Below are 22395 nucleotides of genomic sequence, written 5' to 3'. Positions count from 1 at the left end.
AGGTTTCTCATGAGTAGCGTGACTTGTTGTTTGTGGTAGCTGAACCTTATTTAGATGAGGATATCCTTGATAGAACCCCTTGTCATTGCTCTCCAATCAAGAATCGCTGTTTTCCCCAGCGCTCTCTCATTACCAGCTTAACGGTAGAGTCTATTCAGACTACCCCAACTTGAATGCCGAGATTCAAGACATGGTAAGGTCACCAAGGTGGTATTTTCGCTCCTACCATTCGGCTTCGGAACGAGAATGATCATGGTCCGCATCCTTCGTATGGGTCGCTTGTCTACGTTGTAGTGACATTAATCGATGGTGCGCGCCAGAAGATCAGCGAGCTGAATCCCTGTGATATTGAAGCCTTCTAAAAGAGTGTAGCCTTCAAAAATAGAAACTTTTTTCATGACTAAGCGCAAGTTTCCAACATCTTGTCCAGCACTCCCTTCAGAGTGTCGTTCTCTAAAGCTGCAGCAACTCGTTCCTTATCGCCTAGTTGCTTGTTGACTTGATCATCTTGGTTGTGGCTGTTCTCTTTGCAGGTAACATCCACACGGTAGTTGGGCGGCAGTGCCTGCTCCAGTCTCACTCGAACTCCCAGACCGATAACGGTGGCTAGCGAGCAGTGGGTGATGGTAGGCGTGATCTCCACAACCACCTGGACGATGGTATTGGGGTCAGGAACGCCCATAGAAGGAGAGGGAGTAATGTGAATATCAGAGAGGTTAATCACTGACAATTGGCCGAGTGATACCGGGTGCTCTGGATCCGAGATTGTTGAGATCAGATCTGTCCAACATTAGTGTGCCATGTCTAGTCAAACGTGGATATGTACTCGAGTCGCTTGGAACCCTCGCGAGCCCCAGCGTAAATGCGCACATAGACACTGGAGTGGCAAATTCACCAACGAAATGACTCAAGTGAAATGGAGAAGGATCGTACCATAAATTTCTTGTTCGTCAATAGCTTCGGATGAGAAATCATCCTGCCAGTCGTTTATTCGAGGCCAAGCGGCCGGACCTTGACCGAAAGGCCCAGAAAGATACGATGGCTTCGCGAAGATGATATCGTCGTATTTGGAGTCTGGACCCCGACGCGGCTCAGCCTTCTTCTGCCGGGTAGGCAGCTGAGACGCACTCAGGATAGTTGGATTCGCGTTATCCAAGGTTGTCATTGCGATGCAGAACTTGGACCAACTCAATATGCAGGGATCTCAGATTCAGATGGCCAAGGCTTTGAGGCTATTTGTGAGGTGACGCGGCAAGGGAGAGAGCAATGGGTCGTCAGTACAGGATATGCAGGAGATGAGATGGTGGAGATGATGACAGGTACAAAATGTGCTATGCTAATTTCGAAGGCTTAAGGAATTTGTTGTTAATGGACAAGGTTGTTTGTTGTAAGGGGAAGGGATTTGATGATTTGAAGTTCAAAGTGAGAGGGGTACAGAAGAGTTACTAAGCGCCACATCTGATAAGCCTCGCAAATTGATGAGGCGCAGCACGGTCCATCGCCAAGTTTGACGACCAATTAATGCTTCACTCTTGATCTTTGCTGCAATGATCAACACTCGGTAGATGAACACGGATAGGAGAGATTATCATGTCATCGAAACTTGGCCTACAAATGCCTTCATGCATGCACACGAGTTTCTTGAATTTGTGATTTTGTTGGAAGGTCACTCGTCATCAGATACAGGGGTCAAAACATTAGACACAAAGTCTGTATCTCCATGTCTCAAAGGATGTTAGCGAATAAGCGGTAAAAGCCCTGTCGCCTCGCACTTGGTTACGAGTCAAACACTGGAAAGAAGGCTGGCGGTGTGAGCTGACAATAGCAATTTCCACACAAACTAATAAGATATAGCCTCCACTACCTTAAAAAGGTCCTGTCATGGCTCTTGACAGGTCCCGTCCGTATCAGGGGGTGAGGCTCCGGGGGCTGCCCAGGCCAGGCCCAGGGAGTGCCGGCCGAGTGAGTTGAGCGCGAGTGCATGATTCTGGAAACTCGGTGGAAGGGTCTCCCATCCTTGCAAGGAACGCGCTTGGAAGCCGCTCAGAAGCGCTGTCCCTGTCGCGATTGGGCGACGGACCATGGCGGGCGTGCGTGCGTGCGTGCGTGCGTGTCCCTGAAGTCTGAGCACGAAGGATCGTGGCGCGCGATCTCTCCCCCAATATCGGAGGTGTTTTCTAGAACAGGGTAGCCTCATCGACTTCCACGAGATGAGGGAGAGGTTCAACACTACACTACTGTACTGTACCCGTACAGTCCGGAAGATGGTCTGCAGGATCCGTTCCGCTACCACTACCACGTTGTTCAACTACCGACCTACGACCTGTGCTGTTGGTTGTTGGCACATACATAAATTTCATGCTGATCATGACCTCGAATTCTGCTAAAATGTTCCGCGGCCCGATTCGGGTGGGAATCAACCACAACCTCAAGCCTCTCAAGGTCTTGAATCCAACGCCCGCACTTGTCAGATATTTTTACACAAGTATTAGTCAGAACTTCATAATTGAGGATCTCTGCCCACCACACTATAGCCGGCTCAGCTACGGATACGGAGCGTCTGCTGTGCAGGACAATGCAACGATGATGGGGCAAAGATTTACCCTGGGGTTAGCATGGGCTAGGTTATTAGCAGAATGAGGTTCTTGGTTCAAGACGCAGATATGAGCCCTCTGTCGAAGAAATACAGCGAGTATAGTCCGCCAATGAGGAAATAGGACGGCCAGATTCGTCAACCGTCTGGTTTAATTGCCCACTTAAGGGACGAGGTTTCGAGCGGAACACGCCGACGAGATATGAATAGATACGAATACAGGATGAGGCATGACGAGTTTCTTGTTGAACTCATCGCACCGAGAATAATCGCCTGCAGAAAACAAAACAGATTTTTGTGTCAGAAACACTGAAACCTCTATAGTAAGAGAAACTCAGTCCTGTTTCTTGTTGCCTATTGATCAAGTGTCGGCCCGGGTATGTATATCGATGATTCCTTCAAGTCCGTGAGAGTGTGGTGAAGAGACGGGGATCCCCGTCCCGTCAACTCCGTCGGGGAACTCGAGCCTCGGCACAGAGCAACCCCACAGGGCATTTAGTTGACGTCTTTGCTTAAGAACGCACAAACATGGCATGTGATATCAAACAACTTCTTGTTATTCGGTGCACCGTCAATGCAATGCAAGCGCAGACGAATCAATCTCGTGTGCCTCCTGCAGGAGCACCAAAAGCGAAATGGGCCAAGGACTGGAATAACATGGTTCAAAGGCTCTCACTCATTGAGTACGGGATAGTTAGTCTTGTTTCTCTTGCTTAACCGACCTCTGGGAAATGACGCTAGGGGAGAACCAGTTTGAGGACCCAAGGGGAATGGATCATCCTGATGGGTACGGGTTAAATGTAGGGGTCTAGCTTAATGTCAAGAGGTATTTAGTTTGTATTTCTAATAATGTGTAGCTATCTGATGATCCATCCATCCAACTCTTGTTGATTGATATCACAATCCCCACTGTAAGTGAGTGAGAAACAAAGCCCGCGGAGGAGAAAATGATATGTCACGAACAGATCGCCGAAGTAGTTCGTACTCGCCCAATTCTCTCCCTCCTTGATATTGCCGAATCTTCATGCAAGTCTGCCACAGACGTACGTGCGCAGTTGACTGGAAATGAATCTCAGTCATTTGGCCCCCGAATTCAACGGCACCTAGGGTATCTGGCGCGTGGCAGATGCAGCGGACACCAATCTGCATGGGCGATCTTCATGCGACCACTTGGAAAGTCAAGCAACGACAGTCTAGGCAGGTCCTTTTCTGCCCGTACCTTTTTTTCCACCGCATCGACTCGTCATGGTGGTGGCAAGATAGTATGCTATGGTACGAGGCGTTCGTCAACGGCAGAATGCAAAAAAACTAGTAGAACCGACAGGGTTGGGTAATGTATCCGACGAACCCACACAATGCCACCCTTAGATCACACGGCCTCGCAAAGGAACCAATACGATACGCACTGTAGCTGTGGTTGTCCCGTAGGCTGTACCGTAAAACGATGAGGAAGTTGAGGCATCAAACAGGACATCGTGCGGTTGGCATCCACCCGAATTTGGACTGCTGCAGATTTGGGAAGGTCTCCAGTCTCAAGAACTGTTTAGCATTGGATCTAAATCGTCGTGGGTCACAGAATTTCACATCTGGTTAAGTTGCAAATGGATATGGGATGGCGCTAGTTTGGCCGCGGTGTCGGTATCTGGAGCTGCCCAGCCTAGGGCAGACACAAAACCCCAGGGCGGCTATCCTAAGTGATAAAAATACTCAGACAGGTGCTGCATGACTTAGTAGGTCTGCAGACCAGTTGATTTTGGCATCTGTTTTAAAGTCAGAAAGTTTTCCCACACCCCAAGCCCAGCCTAGCTCAGTCCAGGGCTCTGTCAACTCAGATCCAATGGCGGGACATCTGGAAATTCTCCAGGAAGATGAACCCAACATGGAAGGCAGATGAAGTACGTACTGTATCGTTCTTCTGTCCTGACAAGGGTCCCTCTCGGGGGTCCTTGAGGCCCTTGCGTGCTTGTTGGCATGTTCCTGTTCCATGAGGGGAGCGAGGGGCCCTTCTCAAGTCAAGTTGTGACGTTTGACGTTCAAACTGAGATATTCTGACTCGGAATAATCGACGTCGGTTCGGTAGTTGGGCAAAAGCCTATGAATGGACCATGGTCACTCGAAACGACCAAAGACGGATGGATGAGATCCCAGATCCATGGATATGCCCTATCCCAGTTCTACCAAGAGACGGGAAGTTTATGTAATTGCAAAGTTTCACGGAGGAATAAACCCCCCCTTCGAAAATCCTGGTTTGGGATCATAATAGCAGCTAGCTTCCAAAGGAACCTCGGTACACTAACTGGTTGCTTACCTGCCTTATTCTATCGACTAGGATATAGCTTCGAGCAGCCATTTTGAAGCGTCTAATAGGCTTATCTAGGTAATTAACATGGCTGAAATAGAACTCGCATGGCGGTTTCATTATGACGATCATGCTTGGGGTTGTTTTTATAGTCTTGAATGCTAGTGGAGCGTTTAACCGCATTGCCCCAAACTAACTGATTATGATCAAGAAACTCATCTTCTGAGACAGTAGATATTTGAGAGTCTCGATAATCAAACTAACCAGATTGCACAATTTACAGCAACTAACTACGAATTCGCATGCATGACTGTTGAGACATGGTGGACCTCTGTGATTAGCTGTTGAGCAGCGATCTTTTCTTAGCCAGCGAGAGGGTCGTCCAGTTATAGAAAGTCAGGACTAGAGGATGCAATGATGGCTGAAAAGGGCAGCTTGCTGTTGTATCCAGTCAGGATACAGATAGTTGAAGGAGCTTCACTGACTGAATACCGCACAGCAGAGCCGAAGGGCGACACCTGACACACTAGGCCTAGCCAGGGCGAGCAAGGTAAAATGAAAGTGAATGACGAACCACTAATTCTTGACAACTCACAGCGCTAGAAGCCAATTAACGTAGACGTGGGTTTGATTCCGCATCTCGCGTCAGTATTTTGTAGCGGATAGCGTACCGTAGTGCAGTTCTTTGAGTAGTTCGTTCACCAAACAAAGGTGAGGTGAGCTGGCGCCCGCAGTCCTGAGGTATAAGGCTGCGAAGAGCGAGAAGAGAGTTTCCGGCAGGAAATCATTAGTCCCCTACCGAATACAGTGCCGATTTGGAAAGCGTAGCCACGCCCCCCCTAGACAGAGGGAGAGAGACGGAGACAGTAGTACAGAAGGCCAGGCCCATGTCCAATCTCGAAAAGCCTCTTCAGCCCTAAGTGTCAAGTTGAGGTTGCTTCTCCAATGGGTGAGGTGCATGCTGCGACTAGCCCTGCGGCATGGCATGTGCGTGACGGAAGGTGCCTGAGTCCCGCGTATCGCGAACGGTAACTGGAAAGGACGGAAGGAAAAGAAGCGAGAGGGAGCATCTCTTGTATGAGGTGTTCAAGCAGAGAGCCAGAAGAGGAAGGAAACTAAGGATATGCTGAGGTTGAAGTATCACAAGAGCCGACCAGCATCAGTATCAGCATCAGCACCACCCCCAACACTAATCAATTCGTTCACCATCACCACTATCCGGCATCTCCATCTCCATCCGTCGTCTGCCTCCATCTACATCACCACCATCATCATCGTCGATAGCTAGGTTACAGTACACCGACAACCCAGTGCGAGAGATCTCAATGCACCGTCATCTGGCTTTAGGGCCCCTGTCTTTCTGTCTCTGTCTGGAGAGGCTGGCACTGGATACTCCCATGAAATGCCTGTCACACATCCATATCCACATCCATGAGACGGGATGACCCCCCCTCCCCCCTCCTGCAACCTCCCAAGCGTTCAAGTCATAGGTCCTTGGCCGAGTACATACATACAGTACGCGCGATGAGTCTGTGACAAGCGAACAGACAGACAGACAAGATGCATGCAGCAGACGCAACGCAACGCACGCAGTGCAGATGCAATGATGCAGTGCGGTGCAGGCCTGGCAGATTGGAGACAAGGCAGAAGAATTAATTAGTTAGTTGATCAAGTAACGTACCTAGCAAGAACAACACAACCCCCTTGTTGGGTCCCAAGTCTCGGCATACGTTTCATCAGAGCTCCTCAAAGCCATTGTCTTCGATTGGATACACACGCGACTCTGCCGTCAGGAATTATATCTTGAATTTTCTGCTGTGCTGTGCTGTGTTGCTGACTGTTGCCCTCGCGGTCCGGAGCATTCTTCATGTCCCGTACGTGGCTACTAAATTATCGCCCTCGCCGTGTGCGCCCGTTGAGAAGGGAACTCTGTTCGGTATTTCATCCTCACTCGAATGTCATCGAGTCTTCTACTGCTTACACACTACAATGCATTGAAATCATCAAAAGTCCGCTAATGCCGCAACAGAGACCCCCCGGTTCTTATTCTCCAGCTAAACTAACAATTCAAGCACCACCACATCCAATCCTCCACAATCCAGTCCAAATCCATCTGATCCTGTCCATAATAGAGTACGTACACACACTTTCATTGCAGAACATCTCGCAGCAAAGGACCCCGAACCAAGCACCAGACACTCACTGCATGCCCTGCCCACATTTCACGTCGTCGTGTGTCTTCTGTAACACGCCGTCCACTCGGGCCGGTGCCCATAGCCGGTCCTGGGAGCTTTGGCTTGTTTCTACTGTACAGTCTTGATCGAGAGTGTACATATTATCCCAAATCAGTTCAAACAGCAACATACGGTACTGGATTCGCCCCAGTACGGTACCTGCTGGCTCTAGCTCTTTGGTTCTGGGCCTTCATCCCACACCCACAACGCCGCGTTTCCTTACCTGCATCTCCCCCCAAAGCCCCTCCCCTAGCCTGCTGTACCCATCTCCATCTCCATCGCCATCCCATCCCATTCCCCTCCCCTGGTCTCCTGTCCTGTCCCGCCCCTGTTAGTTGAGCCCTGGGCTTGTCTTGTCTTGTCGCCCTGTTGTGATCCAAATAACGCCAGCCCGAAACTCTCCACCATCTGCTCGTCACTAGTCTCTAGTGTGGTGAGGAGGGATTGACGGTCAGGCAAAGCATCCCAGGCAGGGCTCATAGCACAGGCCAACGCAGGCCAGGCTAGGCCAGGCCATACGCAGACAGATCAGGGCACTCAGTCACTCACCCTCAAGACAAGTCCCATAGGCCAAGCTTTCCCCGATACATATTATAACATCACACCCATGTTTTGATGCCGCCCTTGGCCCTGCCCTGCAAAAGCAAAGACGAAATAACTAACGGGACCAAGACCAAGACCAAAGAGAGACAAAGCCAAAACTCAAAGCCACACGCAGTGGCTCTAAACACCCGACTCTACGGTTCACTTTAACTCCCACTACCTTGCTCTAAGCTTTCCAAGACACACCATCATCTACATACATACATAGCACTGTACCCCGACACGCCCCTAGCCAGCCCAGTTCCAGCCAGTCCAGTCCAGTCCAGTCCAGTTCAGCCAGCCAACTCGATTTATTCTAATACTGGACGTCTTTTAGCTGGTCTAGCTTTCGTACATACCATACAATATCTCTTGTCTGTCTGTCTGTCTCTGTTGTTGCGGTTTTCGCCTCCTTACGTTACGCTTTTTCTCTTTGCACGACCAATAGTTTATATCTCTTCCTACTTTACTTTACTCTACTTTACTCTACTCTACCCACGTCGCACACCTCCATTGTCTTGTCGCCCCGACTTGGATCTTGACCTTATTTACCGCCCAAAGTTAGCCCATCGTTGCTTGCTTTTGTCGCCCACCGTCACGACATTGTCCCCACGAGCATCCCTCCACCCCGCGATTCTCCTCCCCATCGCGCGCAAACTCCCAAACTCCGAGCATCTACCTATTTACCATTTACTCGATCTGTTGCGACGATCTCCCGACTCTCGTTTATCTGAATTTGCAAACCGATTTTTCATGTTGACCGCCGTCATCGTCAATACTCGACGTTCTTAGAGGTACAAACCTCGGAACTGTACTGTACTGCTTATAATGTCAAACGACGACCCTACTGTTCGCCGAATCTTACCACAACAATCCCAAATGAATTCCTTTTCCTTTGCGCCGCAGCAATATACGCAGCGCGAGACCCAAAAGAGTGCGTGGGAACATACAGCTTATTCATGTGCTATTTTGACATGGTAACTAACATATGTGTAGACTATGTGTTCGTTGACGAGCACAACCGCCATAAGCGGTTGAAAGGTATAATTACCCGTGCATGTACAAACTCAATAATAGCATGCTAAGACCACAGCAGTTATGAGGGCTTGCGAAGGTTGCAGAAGACGGAAGATCAAATGTGACGCTGCGACTACCAACACATGGCCATGCTCGGCCTGCATAAGACTCAAGCTTCACTGCGTACGGCCAAATGGTTTCGATGGAGCCAACGACTCGACGACTTACGACACAACACCCATGAACCCTTCAGATCAGTATCAGCAAATGCCAATGCAACATCAAGTAATGAATCCAGGCACAAAGATCTCGCCAGCTGCTATGTACGGTGCTCCTCAGCCAGGTTACCCTGACCCAAGTGCCCAATATCAGCATGTTCAGTACGATACTTCTCAACAACCTGGAGGCATGCCTTATGGTGCTGTTGCGCCTTCCGGTTCGATGATGGAACAGCATTATGCAGGCCAGAATGTGTTTCCCACTCCTCCAATGCACCAGCCACCACCGCCTCCTGCAGCTCAGCAGCAACCCTCCCCAGAGGCCTACTCACCTGGAGAATATCAACATCATGACCTTGCAGATCTGTTGGGAACGCTGAAGGTCAATGAAACCGGTACAGGTAGGGTTCATGATACCCATGCTCACCAATACAGTTGCTGATGTCTATATAGCTCCATATCTCAGGAACAAGGCGTCGTTCAGACGTGAAGAGGAACCAGCTATTGAAGACGATGAGGAGTTCCCAGCCAATCTGCCTAAGCCTGCACCTGGTCACAAGATTCGCATACCGCCTGAGTTAATGCCCGATGACGACACAGCACTCAATTACTTCGACCTTTATTTCACACATGTTCACCCCTACGTTCCTGTGTTATGCAAGACGGTCTTCTACCAACAATGGAACACAGATCGAAACGCCATTTCGCCTTTGATTCTGGAAGCTGTCTTTGCTATGGGTGGACGTTTGGCCGAGGACCCGGGTGAGGGCCAACAATGGCTTGCCCTCGCTTCCCGTAAGTGCTGTCAATTTGTATGGAGAGAATTGTGAGGTACTTACACAATTTAGGACACGCCGATTCTTTCATGGACATTCCACGTCTTAGCACACTTCAAGCCCTGCTCATGATTCTCAAGGCTCGCGAAGCTGCACCCAAGCGAGGCTACTATTATCGTTCTTGGATGACTGTTGTACAGTGTGTTCAGATGGGCAAGGACCTGGGCTTGGATGAGCATTACGAGGACCACCAAGCAGGCATTTCTTGCGAGTTCACCCCGGTTGACTGCCAACTTCGAAAGCGATTATGGCAGCTGGTCTTTGTCTGCGAGGTCATGGTTGGAGCCCCCCAAGGTCAGTAACAATCGCATAGATTCTGTTGTGTTGATGGCTAACATAAACAAGGGCGACACGACCACGCAGTGAAACTAAACACCGTGGATTTCAACCCTGCGAGACCAGTTCCAGGCTGTGAAGAATCCGAATACCACATCTCGCGCAATTTCAGCTACTTCTCTCAGGTTGTGAGAACTGTTGCTACCATGAGCAAAGTCTACACAAGACTGCGAAGACGAAAGGATTGGGGCGTTGACCCTGAATTCCAGCAGTTGGGACAAAGCTTCAACACTTGGCTGACCGAGCTACCTCCGGATCTGGCCATTTCCTTCCCACCAGATGGATCGCCTCCTTGGATTCCCTCGCACTTTATTGGAAACATGCACGGATACTACTATCTGGCCTTGATCCTGTTCCATCGACCCATTCTGTCATTCCTTGACCCTAATTCTCCGGATGGACAATGGAAACGCCATATGATGATTTGCTACAGCTCTGCCAAGGCATTGTGCCGTCTTCAGGAGGCAACTCTCAACTCGTTTGGACTTACTGGACTCCAGTGTATGCAGCGAGGCTTCAGTTTCTCTCTCTACGCAGGCCTCTCTTGTATCGTCATTCATCTGGTAGGTTTTTGAAGAGAATAGCCGTCGACACAAACTGACTCGTCTTCAATAGGTTGCAATTGTTTCACCAGACCCCGAGTTCAACACTGATGCTCGCGAATACTTTACGAGGCACATGAGGGTGTTGGAGAAGGTGATGGCAGCATGGCCGATGCCAGAGTTGGAGAAGCAGATCAATGCACTACGAGATGCTTTCTCAGCAGATGTTCGAAAGCCATTCGTCCTGAAACCCAGCTTTCCCTACGGCAGCCCTCACCCTTCAACCCACTCCAGCCCTCCTCGCGGTAACGACTCATTCCGACCAGTAATCCACCGGACAGGGTCCATTGATCAACATTTGGATACACACGGTGCCCAACAAGTCAGTTATACCAACCACCCCATTACACCTCCTATTTCCGCGGGCCCTTTGGACAGCAAAAGTGACTCCCCAGCTGTACAGTCGCTCGTCATGATGTCGCAAGGATCGCAGGCTCCTGGGATGCCCCAGAGCATGTCGATGACGGACCAACCCGCATGGAATCCATCGCGACTATTTGAGTAAGCTGAAGTCCCTTCTCCCGTCATCTAGCAGCTCGCTAACTGGTCCATAGACAATGGAACACCACATTTGGTACGCCTACCTCTCACACACAATCCAGCTCCACCCCACCTCACACGAGCCCTCTTAACGCGTCGTCCTCAGGTGCCACGGAAGTTCCCACTATCCAGGATATCCAGGCAGTTCAAGCTTCAATGCCTGCTGGATCGCATCAAATCTCGCCATCTCAGTACTCGTCTGCACCGGTGCCAAACTTTGTCACCCCTGCAATGTGGCAAGAGTCGGTTGCAAGCGTTTACGAGGGTGGGCTGAAGCGAGCATGGGGCCAGTGATGAACATACACTGATGAAAGGATGCTATTGCTGATTGAGCTATTACCCCACAAGGGTCAATTCTCCTGAAGCTGGTTCCTACTAAGCGAAAGACGATCTGTCAACGAGCTCTGTGCTGGACTTGGTTACAGCCACAGAGCTCCTGTTGATAAATCTGCTACGGACATGGCCCTATCAAGTTATCAGACTTGTTGCAGTCCTTGATTACATGTTCCGTCACGGACAGAACTTGAATGCAGCTAGAAGAAGGAAGGGCTTGTATTATTGTATAGAAACCGGTTGATTACGATGGTTTGACAGGATTGACAAGAACATATAACGAGCCATGATGGAGGCGTTGAGAATTATTTAGGCCCACAAGCAACAAATGGAAAGGGCCCGTACCTACTGTGAGGTACGTTTGTTTCGGTTGGACAGGCAGGATCCATGTACCAATATTTGTCTACGTGATTGACGACCTGGAAGGCTTCTGGCGGAGCATTGGGAACAAAGGAAAAACAGAAAGGAGTCATGGCTTCTGGATTGGTTTTATTTGATATGCAACGTATAAATATCATGGTTGCGTGTACTGGGCGCATTGTTTGAGAGCTTGACCGATCTATCCTACCATTAAGTGATATGTGTGCTATTCAGGTGACCAAAATGTAGGGGTGTGTTCTTGACTGGGGTCGTGATACGAAGTCTTGAGTTGATGAACTAGACTTGCCATTGGACGTCGATCAGAGCAAGGGTCAACCTCATGTATATTGGTCTTCCACATGGAGATTATGCCCGTTGCTCCGAAGCAATGGTTCCCGCGTTACCTGCTGATCAATTCATTGGGCCATATTGTCCGTTTCTTTACCAACAACGAGCGAACCGAAAAGCATTCCCGTTTCCCCGATATATCGTGTATATATGGTAGTACAGAACCGGACAAACGGTTCAAATCGAGACATTCCCCTTATAAGGTGACGCAGCCTTCAACGCCCTATTGTCAATGCGCTCCTTGATGACATCCCAGATCCAACCATCTACCTTATCCGTCTTCTTCTGATACCGGACCCGCGTCTGCGGCCTCTTGTCCTGCACGTAGAACTTGCCGACGGCACGGAACATATACCACTTGCGCCTCGCATTCTCTTCCTTGGTGTCACGAACGTAGTTGATGAGGCCGAGGCGGCGTCGCACAGGGCTCAGATCACCGGCGTGCATGCTGCTGTAGCGAGGCTTGGAGATGGCGCTCATGGTGGTCAGGGTGAGGGGCGTTGTGGGAGGGAGGTTCTTGATGAAGCGCTCTAAGATGGGGCGTGATGTTCGGGCGTAGGCGGGGAGGTGGACGTGGATGTGTGTTACGAAGGGGGAGGTTATGTAGGTGACGAATATGACGGGGATGATGCCGCATAGGACGACTTGGGGTTGTTAGTTTGTGGTTTGCTGTGAGGGCGAGGGCGAGGGTGAGGGCGAGGGCGAGGGTGAGGGGGATGAGGACGTACCGCCTGCGGTGAGTAGCTCGGGCTTTTCAGCTTTGATGTAGCTTGGTGCTACTATACAGCAGAAGAAAGCGCCGATGAAGAGCGTTGTGATTTTGAGCATGGCCATGAACGTGATGCGGCCTGTGCCAGCATGATATATAATGAGTTTCTCAGGGAGTTCTAAGCAGGATCAGCTATCATTCTTCTATCCATCTCTCAATTGAATATACCAAATTCCTTGCCATCTTTAGAAGCAGCCCTAGCTTGTCGCTTAAGCTCATCTTCCATCGTGATGGGCTTCTTGGCTGTAGGTTTGGCGTAGCATCTCACTTGAGCTTGTAGAGATTTTTGTAGTGAGCGACGAAAGTTTCGGGGAAGGGCTGAGACGGATTGAAGAGGTGTTGTTTGGCGGGTAAGCGATGTCAACTGATTTGGCCGAAGCCTTGGTATTATCATTCTTAATTGATGCATTGTGATTGAAGTGAGTTATGGCTTTAATGAGAGGCTCATGAGCACGATGTCAAAAACTGATGGTAGTGGAGAGGCGCTGAGGTTGGAAATATTTACACAGGGTAGAGGCTGCTTTGTCACCGTAAAAATGACCAACTCGGAATATTTTGGTGAGAGCTTCAACTGTCTATAGTAATGCCATGGTTCAATTCATTCTATTTAGAGCTTATAGCTTATACGTCTGTTTTTCTCTGATTCGAGTCAAACGACATTCTTCTGTAACCACTCAATCCATTGCTCCTTTGTCCATCCAGAGCTGACATCCTGCACAACACCGTCAAACACAGCAGTAGGAGTGACATGCACACCGATCAAACGGTTCATCTTGGTGATGACCTTGACATCGTTGGTGACCTTGTTACCCGCATTCAGCGCCCCATCCTCACCGGGCTTGTCAGAGATCACAAGCAGATCAAACACCTTATCCGCATCAACGTCAACCTTGGCCGCAACCTTTGCCAAACGGCGATACGTATCATTTCTCTTCTCGTTCACAACATTGACATCAAAGTAATCCTGCTGCTCATCAAACAGCACAGCGCTAAACTCCCAGAACTTCTCAGGCGCAAGACGAAGAACAGCGAGGGCAGCTTCGTGCATGAGCGTGGACGAAGGATGCCATGGCTGGATCTGCTGGCGGAAGATAAAGGTAAGGCTGGACGCCCAGGCTGGGTTGGCTTTGATGGCGGGGATCACGTCGTTTTGCAGGGTGCGGAAGATCTTGGCGGAGAAGGGACAGCAGTAGTCGAGGTAGAACTCGAGCGTGTGAGTTGTGTGAGCGACGGCTGAGTCGGAGGCGGGAGGGTGGGCGAACTGGAGCTTCTGCCCGGCGAATTTAGGAGGAAGAGCCATGTTTGGGTACCTGAGATGCTGATTTTGATGAGTTGGGACAAGAGATGCTGTGTTTCTGAGGTTATCACAGAGTATAAATGAGGTTGTATTCATGTGAAGAAGGATGATGCAATTACGCAGCATCATCGCATCACGTCTTATGTAATCGCAGCTCCATTTCGCATATGGTCCTAGATAAGACCCATATCGTTAAACTTTCATACCAGGCTTGATGTCTGGATTATTATTTTCGTCGTCTTTTCGACTCGAATCACTGTTAAGAAGCTAAATGTATGCGTGCTCTACAGTGTTGGTTATTCACAGCCTAACGGCTCCAGCGCAACAGCCAAGACTCTTGTCGATCAAAGCAGGCCAGTAATATATGGGTGGGAACAAAGACCAGACGCCTCATCGATGTAACAATTGGCAGTCTCATCGTCACTTGGGCCTCATTTCTCTCCCGGAAGTTTACCGCATGTGAGTGCGGTCAAGCTGCAGGGAGTCAGTTATCTTACCAGTGACGAGACATGCTTGCTGGTGATAGCTCGAAGCTATTGGACCCTTCGGCTTTCACCTCGATTCACCGAATTGGCATGCAAGTTATACGGCATGGACATGGCGTGCCAAGTCGGGGAGGGCTGTAATTCTCTGCCGGTGTTTGGCTTGGTTCGATGAAGCGTATTCCATCGTATTCTTGTGGGGTAAGAGAAAATCTAGACTTTTCTACCTTTTTCATGGGTAAGAGTTTGGGACTCAGCTGTGATTAAGTGATCAATAGTTTGTGGATATTCTTCTTTTCATGGATCATAACTCGTGGGTAGGTAACTACGGAGGTCTCCCGAGCTCTTGAGCCGCCCGCTCGCAAGCTTCTTCCGGCCGATGACCGGGACCCAACGGAGGAGAGAGGGAGAGAGATTGCGGGGAGGTACAAGGAAATGCTCGTGGTTTTCCGTATTGACCCGTGTATCTCGAAGCACGAGCCAATCAAGACAGACCGAGTCAGTGTCTTGGGCTGCTGGTCACGCGGGCGAAGCCGGGGATATCGAGTTCCCAAGACTAAGACAAGAAAAAGTCTTTACCTGATCTGGGCTGTCATGGTCATGGATGCCACCTCCCCCAGTTTCTGAAGCAGGTGAGTGGAGTTAGCGGCTGTGTTCTGCTTATCCAGGTGCTTTAACCCTTTTGTCTGCCGATAGGTACGTTAGATTTAAAGTAGGACACTACGCGATAACTTTATTCTCTTATATCTCCGTCATCGCATCAATTCCAATTCCAATTCCAATTCCAATTCCTTAACCTCTTCCAGATTGTAACGTATTCATTGCGACTATCCAACTCTTCAACATCGATTGAAATTACTCTATTTGACTGTAATCGGCCGAGACCTTGTACTCGTGGCCTTTTTGCCCGTGACGACAAACAAACTTTGGTCTTTCAAACAGACTCCCCTATCAAACGGTCCTCCTCTTCAACAAAGTTAGGGGCTGAATTCATCAAATCCCCAAAAGTTCCAACAAAAATGATTTGTCTTTCTAAAGCAGACGAATCTTTCTACCAGCGCTTGACCTGGAATCAAGCTCCTTCTCCTCTGGCCGCCATGAATACCACGCGTCAGGATCTCAATGGCATCTCCAACTTGCGCGAGCATGTTGATGCTGGGCAGGATGACGGAAGTGGAGGCACGAGTGGAAGTCTATTGAATTCGCACGATGAAAGTAATCAAGCAGGGAGTCATCCTACAGAGCCCTTCCTGGGCTCTGAAAAGGATGCGGGACGACTGTCCCGTATCTCGGGTATGTCAGAAAATCTCATGATTACCCCTTGTCATAACCCACATATCAGTTTCATTCCCCAATACTAACCTACTCCAGGACTGTCCTCGTATCTCAAGACGGTAGATGGTGGTGATGACCAAATCCGTCTTCATCGAGGCACCCTCTCGTCATGTGCCTCGCACATCTGGAGCTGGACCGTCTGGGTCCTCTCTGTTCTTGTTGTCTCGACGATCATCTCATCCTGGAACTCCCCTGCCTCTGTACCTGCTGCCATGACTTCGACCCCGAAGGCCCATGAGTCGATTCCTGTTCAGGCCTCGCCTCTCCGCAAGCGAAGCACCTGCGAGACTGGAGGTGTCAACAAGGCTGAATATAACACTCCTCTCCATGTTGGAGCCTTGTTCATCATCCTGTGCGTTTCGACGCTTGCTTGTGCTTTTCCTATCATGGCTACCAAGTTCCCAGGTCTGAGGATTCCCACTCGTTTCTTCTTTGCTGTACGCCATTTCGGCACTGGTGTGCTGATTGCTACGGCTTTTGTCCATTTGCTCCCCACTGCTTTCATCTCCCTCGGGGACCCTTGCCTGAGCAGCTTCTGGAACCAGGACTACCCTGCCATGCCTGGTGCCATTGCTCTTGCTGCCATTTTCCTTGTCACTGTTATTGAGATGGTCTTTCACCCGTCTCGCCATGTTTCACCTGCTGAGATCACGTCTGGAACCGACAATGACGCTCAGAATTGCAACTCCAACAGTGGCGGGTGTATGGGAGGCACAGGCATGCTCCCCATCCGGGACATGGGGCCTATTCGTGGACGATCGTCCAGCATTGGCCAGGGACTTTCTGTCTTGAATAGCAGAGATGAGCGATTGGAGAATCTGGATGAAGAAGCTTGCGAAGATGACGACAACGCCCAATCCGGAAGAAAGAACCTCGAGGAGACGAGCCTCGAGGCTGTACAGATGCCAAGCTTGACCCCAGAGCAGCAGCAACGTAAGGAGCTTCTCCAGTGCGTCTTGCTTGAGCTTGGTATTCTCTTCCACAGTGTCTTTATTGGCATGGCGCTCAGCGTGTCGATTGGCAACGAATTCATCATTCTGCTCATTGCCATTGTCTTTCATCGTAAGTTGACATATGATGTTGGAGGTTTTGAACTTGGACTGACACGATTGTAGAAACCTTTGAAGGGTTGGCTCTGGGCTCTCGAATCGCTTCCATCAAGTGGCCTCAGGGCAAGATGCAGCCTTGGTTCATGGCCCTTGCCTATGGATGCACGTAAGTATTGAAGCTACCATTCGTACTGTATCGTCCACTAATTGTAACATCAGTACTCCTCTGGGACAAGCCATTGGTCTTGCTACCCACACACTCTATAGCCCCAACTCTGAAACCGGCCTTATTGTCGTTGGTGTCATGAATGCCATTTCGGCCGGACTTCTCACCTTTGCCTCGCTGGTTGAGCTTCTTTCTCAGGACTTCCTCAGTGACGAGAGCTGGCGATTCCTTCGTGGCCGTAAGCGTATCTACGCTTGTCTCTTGGTATTCTTCGGGGCTTTCTTCATGAGTCTCGTGGGTGCTTGGGCCTAATCGGCCGAGTGCTTCACTCAAACCTGACTTGCGTGCTTGATGATTCAGGAATGCTACGTCAGGATAGGATTATTTGTGATCCTGGTCCTTGCCAGTTGTATGGCTGAATTCTTGGTGATTTTATCAACCTGTTCTGCATACTTCGGTTCAGGACTCTTCCTTTCTCTCCTCTTCTTGACTGATAGTGGCTGGTTTATTGTAAAGCCGGATGCATTATCATCTCTGTCGAGCTTCGCTTCTGTTTCAATGGCCGTGCTGCCCTTTTTACCCTACTAGAGTAATATCCAAGTGGGCTGTGGAGCACAAATCACCCTCCTTATATGTATGCTACAAAAGAAGCAACAAACATCTTGCTATATATCATATTGTGTGAGTTGTCAGGATGGTTTTAGATCGAGCTTAAAATACACACTCATTTGAACAAATCACAAGAGTAATTATTCTCTCAAAACAACAAGACGTAACTCACAACTGCACCGTAAAACTTTTTATATGCGTATATACCAAACTATCATGAAACAGTATTCTTATCGACAATACCCCTAGCAAACTCTCCGAAAGTGAGGTGCTGCTTGATATCCACCTCTTCACCCAAGTTAGGCTGAGTAAATACCGCCAACGTGTTACGCGCGATCTTTCCATCACTAACACTAGCTCTCACGCCCCTGACAAAGTGAGGCACAGCCTTGAAGCGACCGGCAGTAATACGCTCCAGAGCTTCACCAGTCTGGAAAGCGATGCAATCGCGAGGAATCTTGACCTGAACTGTCTCGCCTGTACGAGACTTGATGTACAGACCAGCTGAAGGATCAGGGGACGAGGGAAGCTCATCAAGGGGTGGAAGAGAAGCACCGTTCAGGTTTGTAACCTCTGGTACAGCGGGACTTGTCTTGTGCTCGTCGATAAACATGGCCGATGTAAGACCAGTTAAGCATCCATGGTCCAAATGCGTAGCACACCAATCGTCCTCATCACCGCCATTGGCAGCAGGGTCATTTTCTTGGGGGTAGTAGTGCAGCAGACGGGCCTTGGTGGTGCTAGAAGTGCTGACAACGTGCTCTAGGTATCCGGCTGGATAACCCGGGATATCCTCTTGCGCAAAGCGGTCGCAAGCACGTGCGACTAGGACCGCTACGTCAATGATGAGGCGGCATAGCGAGGTGACAGAGGGCTTGAAGCCTGGAAGGACATTTTCTGGTGGCCATACATTGGGGGCGAGATATTCGGGGAATGTGTCGATGGAGAATTCCTCAGTGGGTTTGGCGCATTCGAGAGACGGGTCGATGTAGAATGCACAGTTGGCGTAGTATGAACCCTTGAAGGTATCGACTTGACCATTTTTGAGAGTCTCTTTTCCGAGAGACCAGCCAGTCAGATATTTAGCTCTGGCGTTCTCAAGCTTCTCTTGGCTTGCGTTAGTGAGGGCTGTCTAATAGTATCATGACAACTTACCAAGTTCTTCCTTGGGGAGGTTACCGAGATATGAGGCGTAAGAGAGAGCTTGGTGTCTCAGTTCGGGAAACTCTTTGGGAACGTCTTTTACGACGAGAATTCCGAGAGAATCAGGACCAAAGGCTTCTTTGAGGGTTTCGAAGGGAATGTTACCTATGGAATATTAGACTCTGCTGTTTTATAGGGCGAGGGAGATTCATCATGACAGCGGCGTTACCTTATCATGAAGGTAAGAGGTACGTACCATCCTTGAGGTCCTGGAGAGACACGGAGACAGCTTGAGCTTGGGCAACCATTTTGACCGAGATACAACAATCAATGACTCAACTTATACGACAGATAAAAAGGAATAAATGGAGTCAAGGAATTATTCTCATCTTTTATTTCTTTTTCTCTTACAGAGGTTACTATGAGTTGCGGGGGAGTCTCGATTACATAACCAATCACCTTCCCGAACAGCTCAGTTCCCGTAGTGGAGCTCGCCGTATCCCGGCGTTGACCGTCGGCCTCAACCTCCCTGTAACTATCTGAACTACATCATCAAGCTAAACCTCGAATATCCGATCATGGTCAAGCCATTGACATTCAAAGGCGACAAGAAGGTCAAGAAGCGCAAGCGAACAGACCCCGAGAAATCTCAACGCGATGGCGTAGACGACGAAGCTGGCACACTGCAAAAGACGGGCGAAGAGGCAGAGAATGACGACAGTTGGGTTTCTGCTGAGGCAGCGACTGATGTTGTTGGGCCGATCATGATTGTTCTACCGACGGATGAACCTTCAGCGCTGGCGTGCGATACGACGGGAAAGGTGTTTGCGATTCCGATTGAAAATATCGTTGATGGGAATCCTGCGACGGCGGAACCGCATGATGTGCGACAAGTCTGGGTCGCGAATCGCGTTGCTGGAACAGAGAGCTTTCGCTTCAAGGGCCATCACGGAAGGTAAGTTAATCTACTCATCTACAACTCTACCTGTAGCTAATGCGCAACACAGATACCTCTCCTGCGACAAAATCGGTCTCCTCTCAGCCACCTCCGAAGCCGTATCCCCCCTCGAATCCTTCAACGTCATCCCCACCGGCGACACACCCGGAACTTTCCAACTGCAAACCGTGCGCGACACATTCCTCACCATAAAAGCACCCAGCAAAGCATCCTCCAAAGCCGTAGAGGTGCGCGGCGACGCAGACGCCATCTCGTTCGACACGACGTTCAGGATAAGAATGCAGGCGCGTTTCAAGCCCAAGCTGCGCGCGTCGAAGGAGGAGAAGGCGTTGGCGAAGATTAGTCGGAAGGAGTTGGAGGAAGCGGCGGGGAGGAGGTTGGATGAGGATGAGGTTAGGAGGTTGAAGAGGGCGAGGAGGGAGGGAGACTATCATGAGGCGTTGTTGGAGATTAAGGTGAAGAGCAAGCATGATAAGTTTAGTTGAGGGTACAAGGTTCACGGGAGAAGGCAATATGGGAATATAGGCGACTCAAATCAGAGGTTACGGTTAGTAGTGATGCTTGCGGTTCCTGGTGCCTTCGGCTAACGCCTTGTCTTAACAAAGGCCATCAACAGCAGGCTCAACGTTCATGGATTCAAAAGTTAGGGGCTTGGATGGCACGGTTGATGGAGACTATTACTCGTCTCTGAAAACAGATAAAGTGTGCTTTGGCCGAAACTTATGCAGCCAAATACTCATGTCAAATAATACATAATGAAATTGCATCTTTATAGAAGCTACCATTCCTTCGTGATTCGGTGCTATTTTTGAACAAACTGGGACAAACCTACAACTTCTCAGTAACAAATCTCCAGCCGAGATATGTCAGAAGCACAGCGACGTTGCATAACTTGATCGCTCCATTCTTTATTCGTTTTATCTTCATCTTGTTTTCTTTCCTTAATTGGGCCTCCAGGCCTTGACATTTCCGTCCTCACCGGCAGTATACACCACATGGGCCTCGTCAAAGAAGCAGAAAGACCTCACAATCTCCTCCCCATGAGCACCAGGCAAGCCAACGCTGTTCTCCCGATCCAGCGCCCATCCCTCGCCATTGGGATTCTTAGCAAGAAAGACAAGCTCAAATGCTTGTTTACTACATAACGTTAGCACCTGTTTCACAAAATTGGGAAGTGTGGTCTCACTCTTGAGCTCCAGCACCGAGAATAGCTCCGCTACCATCCATCTTGGGCGTAATGTCGGCGACGTACTGACATCCCAGAGCAGATCTCATATCGCCAAAGTCCTGTACGGCATCACCGTTTGCGCGCTCCTCGCTGACATCATAAAGAGCACAGCGCTCATCGTGAGATAGAGCAGCTACTTCTGTCGCTGAAAGCCACGCAGCACGGTGAATAGAAGCGTCGACGTTGCAAGTCTGTACTGTGAGATCGTCTTCGTCTGCAACGCGGGTATCGTAAACGTTGACGAGACCGTCTGTTGAGCCGGAGAGGAGAAGAGCTGAGTTGGAGGGGTTGAAGGATAGGTCTGTTACGTCGTCGCTGTGGACTTCTTGGTAGTGTGCTTTGGACGATGGTGTTGAGCGGACGTCCCTGGAATTGTTAGAGAGGAGTTTTGAGTAGTAAGGAGGGAGCTTACCAGAGATGGATTGATGCTGTGTGGTTTTGGAGTTCTGTTCCTACGGCGATGGTCTGTGTATCAAAACTACAAGCCATAGATAGAATAGGAGCTTGGCTAGCTATACTCACAATCAGCAACTCTCCCTACCCATCACTTCACTCATATCTGTAACTCACCTTGAAACTGCACAACATTCGCACCCTGTCTCAAATCCCACACACCAACAGTTCCATTCTCACCAGAAGTACACACAACCGAAGCATTGCTTTCAAATACACGCAATGTGGTCAAGTTGCCGTGCTGAGTGGGAAGACGATGCAGAGGGCCTGCCGAGAGACGAGTTGGGTCGAGGACAGAGAGGAATTGGTCTGATGAGATAGAAGCGAGACCAACAGATGTCCTGTGTATGTCGAGGACGTATACGTCTGTGCCGAGGGAGAGGCCGTCGGCGCAGTTGAGTGTGTACATGATGGCTATGATGAGTGTTAGTGAGTTTGTGGATGGTATGCGAAGAATTTGATGAGCTCAAAGTATCGATGAACGTAACAGCCCGGAGAGGGAGATAAATAAGAATGGGTTTGTTTGTGAGCCTACCTTGGACAGTCAAATTATATCACTATTATCCTTAAGTAGGTACTTCAAGTCTGATGATATTGAGACCCAAATG

General features: G+C 49.6%; 8 protein-coding genes across 8 annotated transcripts; 3 read left to right on the top strand and 5 right to left on the bottom strand.

Moving 5' to 3' along the window:
- Nucleotides 1–400: 400 nt before the first annotated feature.
- On the bottom strand, nucleotides 401–1165 carry FPRO_03430 (uncharacterized protein; the record flags this gene model as incomplete). Its single annotated transcript, XM_031226358.1, has 2 exons — nucleotides 401–780; nucleotides 934–1165. The coding sequence occupies 2 exons, from the start codon at nucleotides 1163–1165 to the stop codon at nucleotides 401–403; spliced, it is 612 nt and encodes a 203-aa protein (XP_031076903.1).
- A 7371-nt stretch (nucleotides 1166–8536) lies between these two features.
- FPRO_03431 (uncharacterized protein) lies at nucleotides 8537–11551 on the top strand (the record flags this gene model as incomplete). Its single annotated transcript, XM_031226357.1, has 8 exons — nucleotides 8537–8642; nucleotides 8705–8749; nucleotides 8805–9344; nucleotides 9397–9738; nucleotides 9792–10073; nucleotides 10125–10678; nucleotides 10731–11218; nucleotides 11272–11551. The coding sequence occupies 8 exons, from the start codon at nucleotides 8537–8539 to the stop codon at nucleotides 11549–11551; spliced, it is 2637 nt and encodes an 878-aa protein (XP_031076902.1).
- A 924-nt stretch (nucleotides 11552–12475) lies between these two features.
- FPRO_03432 (uncharacterized protein) lies at nucleotides 12476–13293 on the bottom strand (the record flags this gene model as incomplete). Its single annotated transcript, XM_031226356.1, has 3 exons — nucleotides 12476–12942; nucleotides 13027–13185; nucleotides 13236–13293. The coding sequence occupies 3 exons, from the start codon at nucleotides 13291–13293 to the stop codon at nucleotides 12476–12478; spliced, it is 684 nt and encodes a 227-aa protein (XP_031076901.1).
- Nucleotides 13294–13716: 423 nt separating this feature from the next.
- FPRO_03433 (uncharacterized protein) lies at nucleotides 13717–14367 on the bottom strand (the record flags this gene model as incomplete). Its single annotated transcript, XM_031226355.1, has 1 exon — nucleotides 13717–14367. The coding sequence occupies one exon, from the start codon at nucleotides 14365–14367 to the stop codon at nucleotides 13717–13719; it is 651 nt and encodes a 216-aa protein (XP_031076900.1).
- Nucleotides 14368–15865: 1498 nt separating this feature from the next.
- Nucleotides 15866–17708, top strand: FPRO_03434 (uncharacterized protein; the record flags this gene model as incomplete). Its single annotated transcript, XM_031226354.1, has 4 exons — nucleotides 15866–16139; nucleotides 16218–17243; nucleotides 17297–17396; nucleotides 17450–17708. The coding sequence occupies 4 exons, from the start codon at nucleotides 15866–15868 to the stop codon at nucleotides 17706–17708; spliced, it is 1659 nt and encodes a 552-aa protein (XP_031076899.1).
- A 511-nt stretch (nucleotides 17709–18219) lies between these two features.
- On the bottom strand, nucleotides 18220–19456 carry FPRO_03435 (uncharacterized protein; the record flags this gene model as incomplete). The annotated part of the gene is made up of 3 exons (XM_031226353.1): nucleotides 18220–19112; nucleotides 19161–19313; nucleotides 19405–19456. The coding sequence occupies 3 exons, from the start codon at nucleotides 19454–19456 to the stop codon at nucleotides 18220–18222; spliced, it is 1098 nt and encodes a 365-aa protein (XP_031076898.1).
- Nucleotides 19457–19726: 270 nt separating this feature from the next.
- Nucleotides 19727–20591, top strand: FPRO_03436 (uncharacterized protein; the record flags this gene model as incomplete). The annotated part of the gene is made up of 2 exons (XM_031226352.1): nucleotides 19727–20103; nucleotides 20156–20591. The coding sequence occupies 2 exons, from the start codon at nucleotides 19727–19729 to the stop codon at nucleotides 20589–20591; spliced, it is 813 nt and encodes a 270-aa protein (XP_031076897.1).
- Nucleotides 20592–21047: 456 nt separating this feature from the next.
- Nucleotides 21048–22196, bottom strand: FPRO_03437 (uncharacterized protein; the record flags this gene model as incomplete). Its single annotated transcript, XM_031226351.1, has 4 exons — nucleotides 21048–21243; nucleotides 21293–21700; nucleotides 21747–21846; nucleotides 21905–22196. The coding sequence occupies 4 exons, from the start codon at nucleotides 22194–22196 to the stop codon at nucleotides 21048–21050; spliced, it is 996 nt and encodes a 331-aa protein (XP_031076896.1).
- Nucleotides 22197–22395: the final 199 nt, after the last annotated feature.

Source organism: Fusarium proliferatum, assembly GCF_900067095.1.
Source record: "Fusarium proliferatum ET1 genome assembly, contig: FPRO_scaffold002, whole genome shotgun sequence".
Classification (NCBI taxonomy): Eukaryota; Fungi; Ascomycota; class Sordariomycetes; order Hypocreales; family Nectriaceae; genus Fusarium; species Fusarium proliferatum.
The sequence above is the reverse complement of the archived record's forward strand: the minus strand, read 5'-3'. Positions and strand labels throughout refer to the sequence as shown.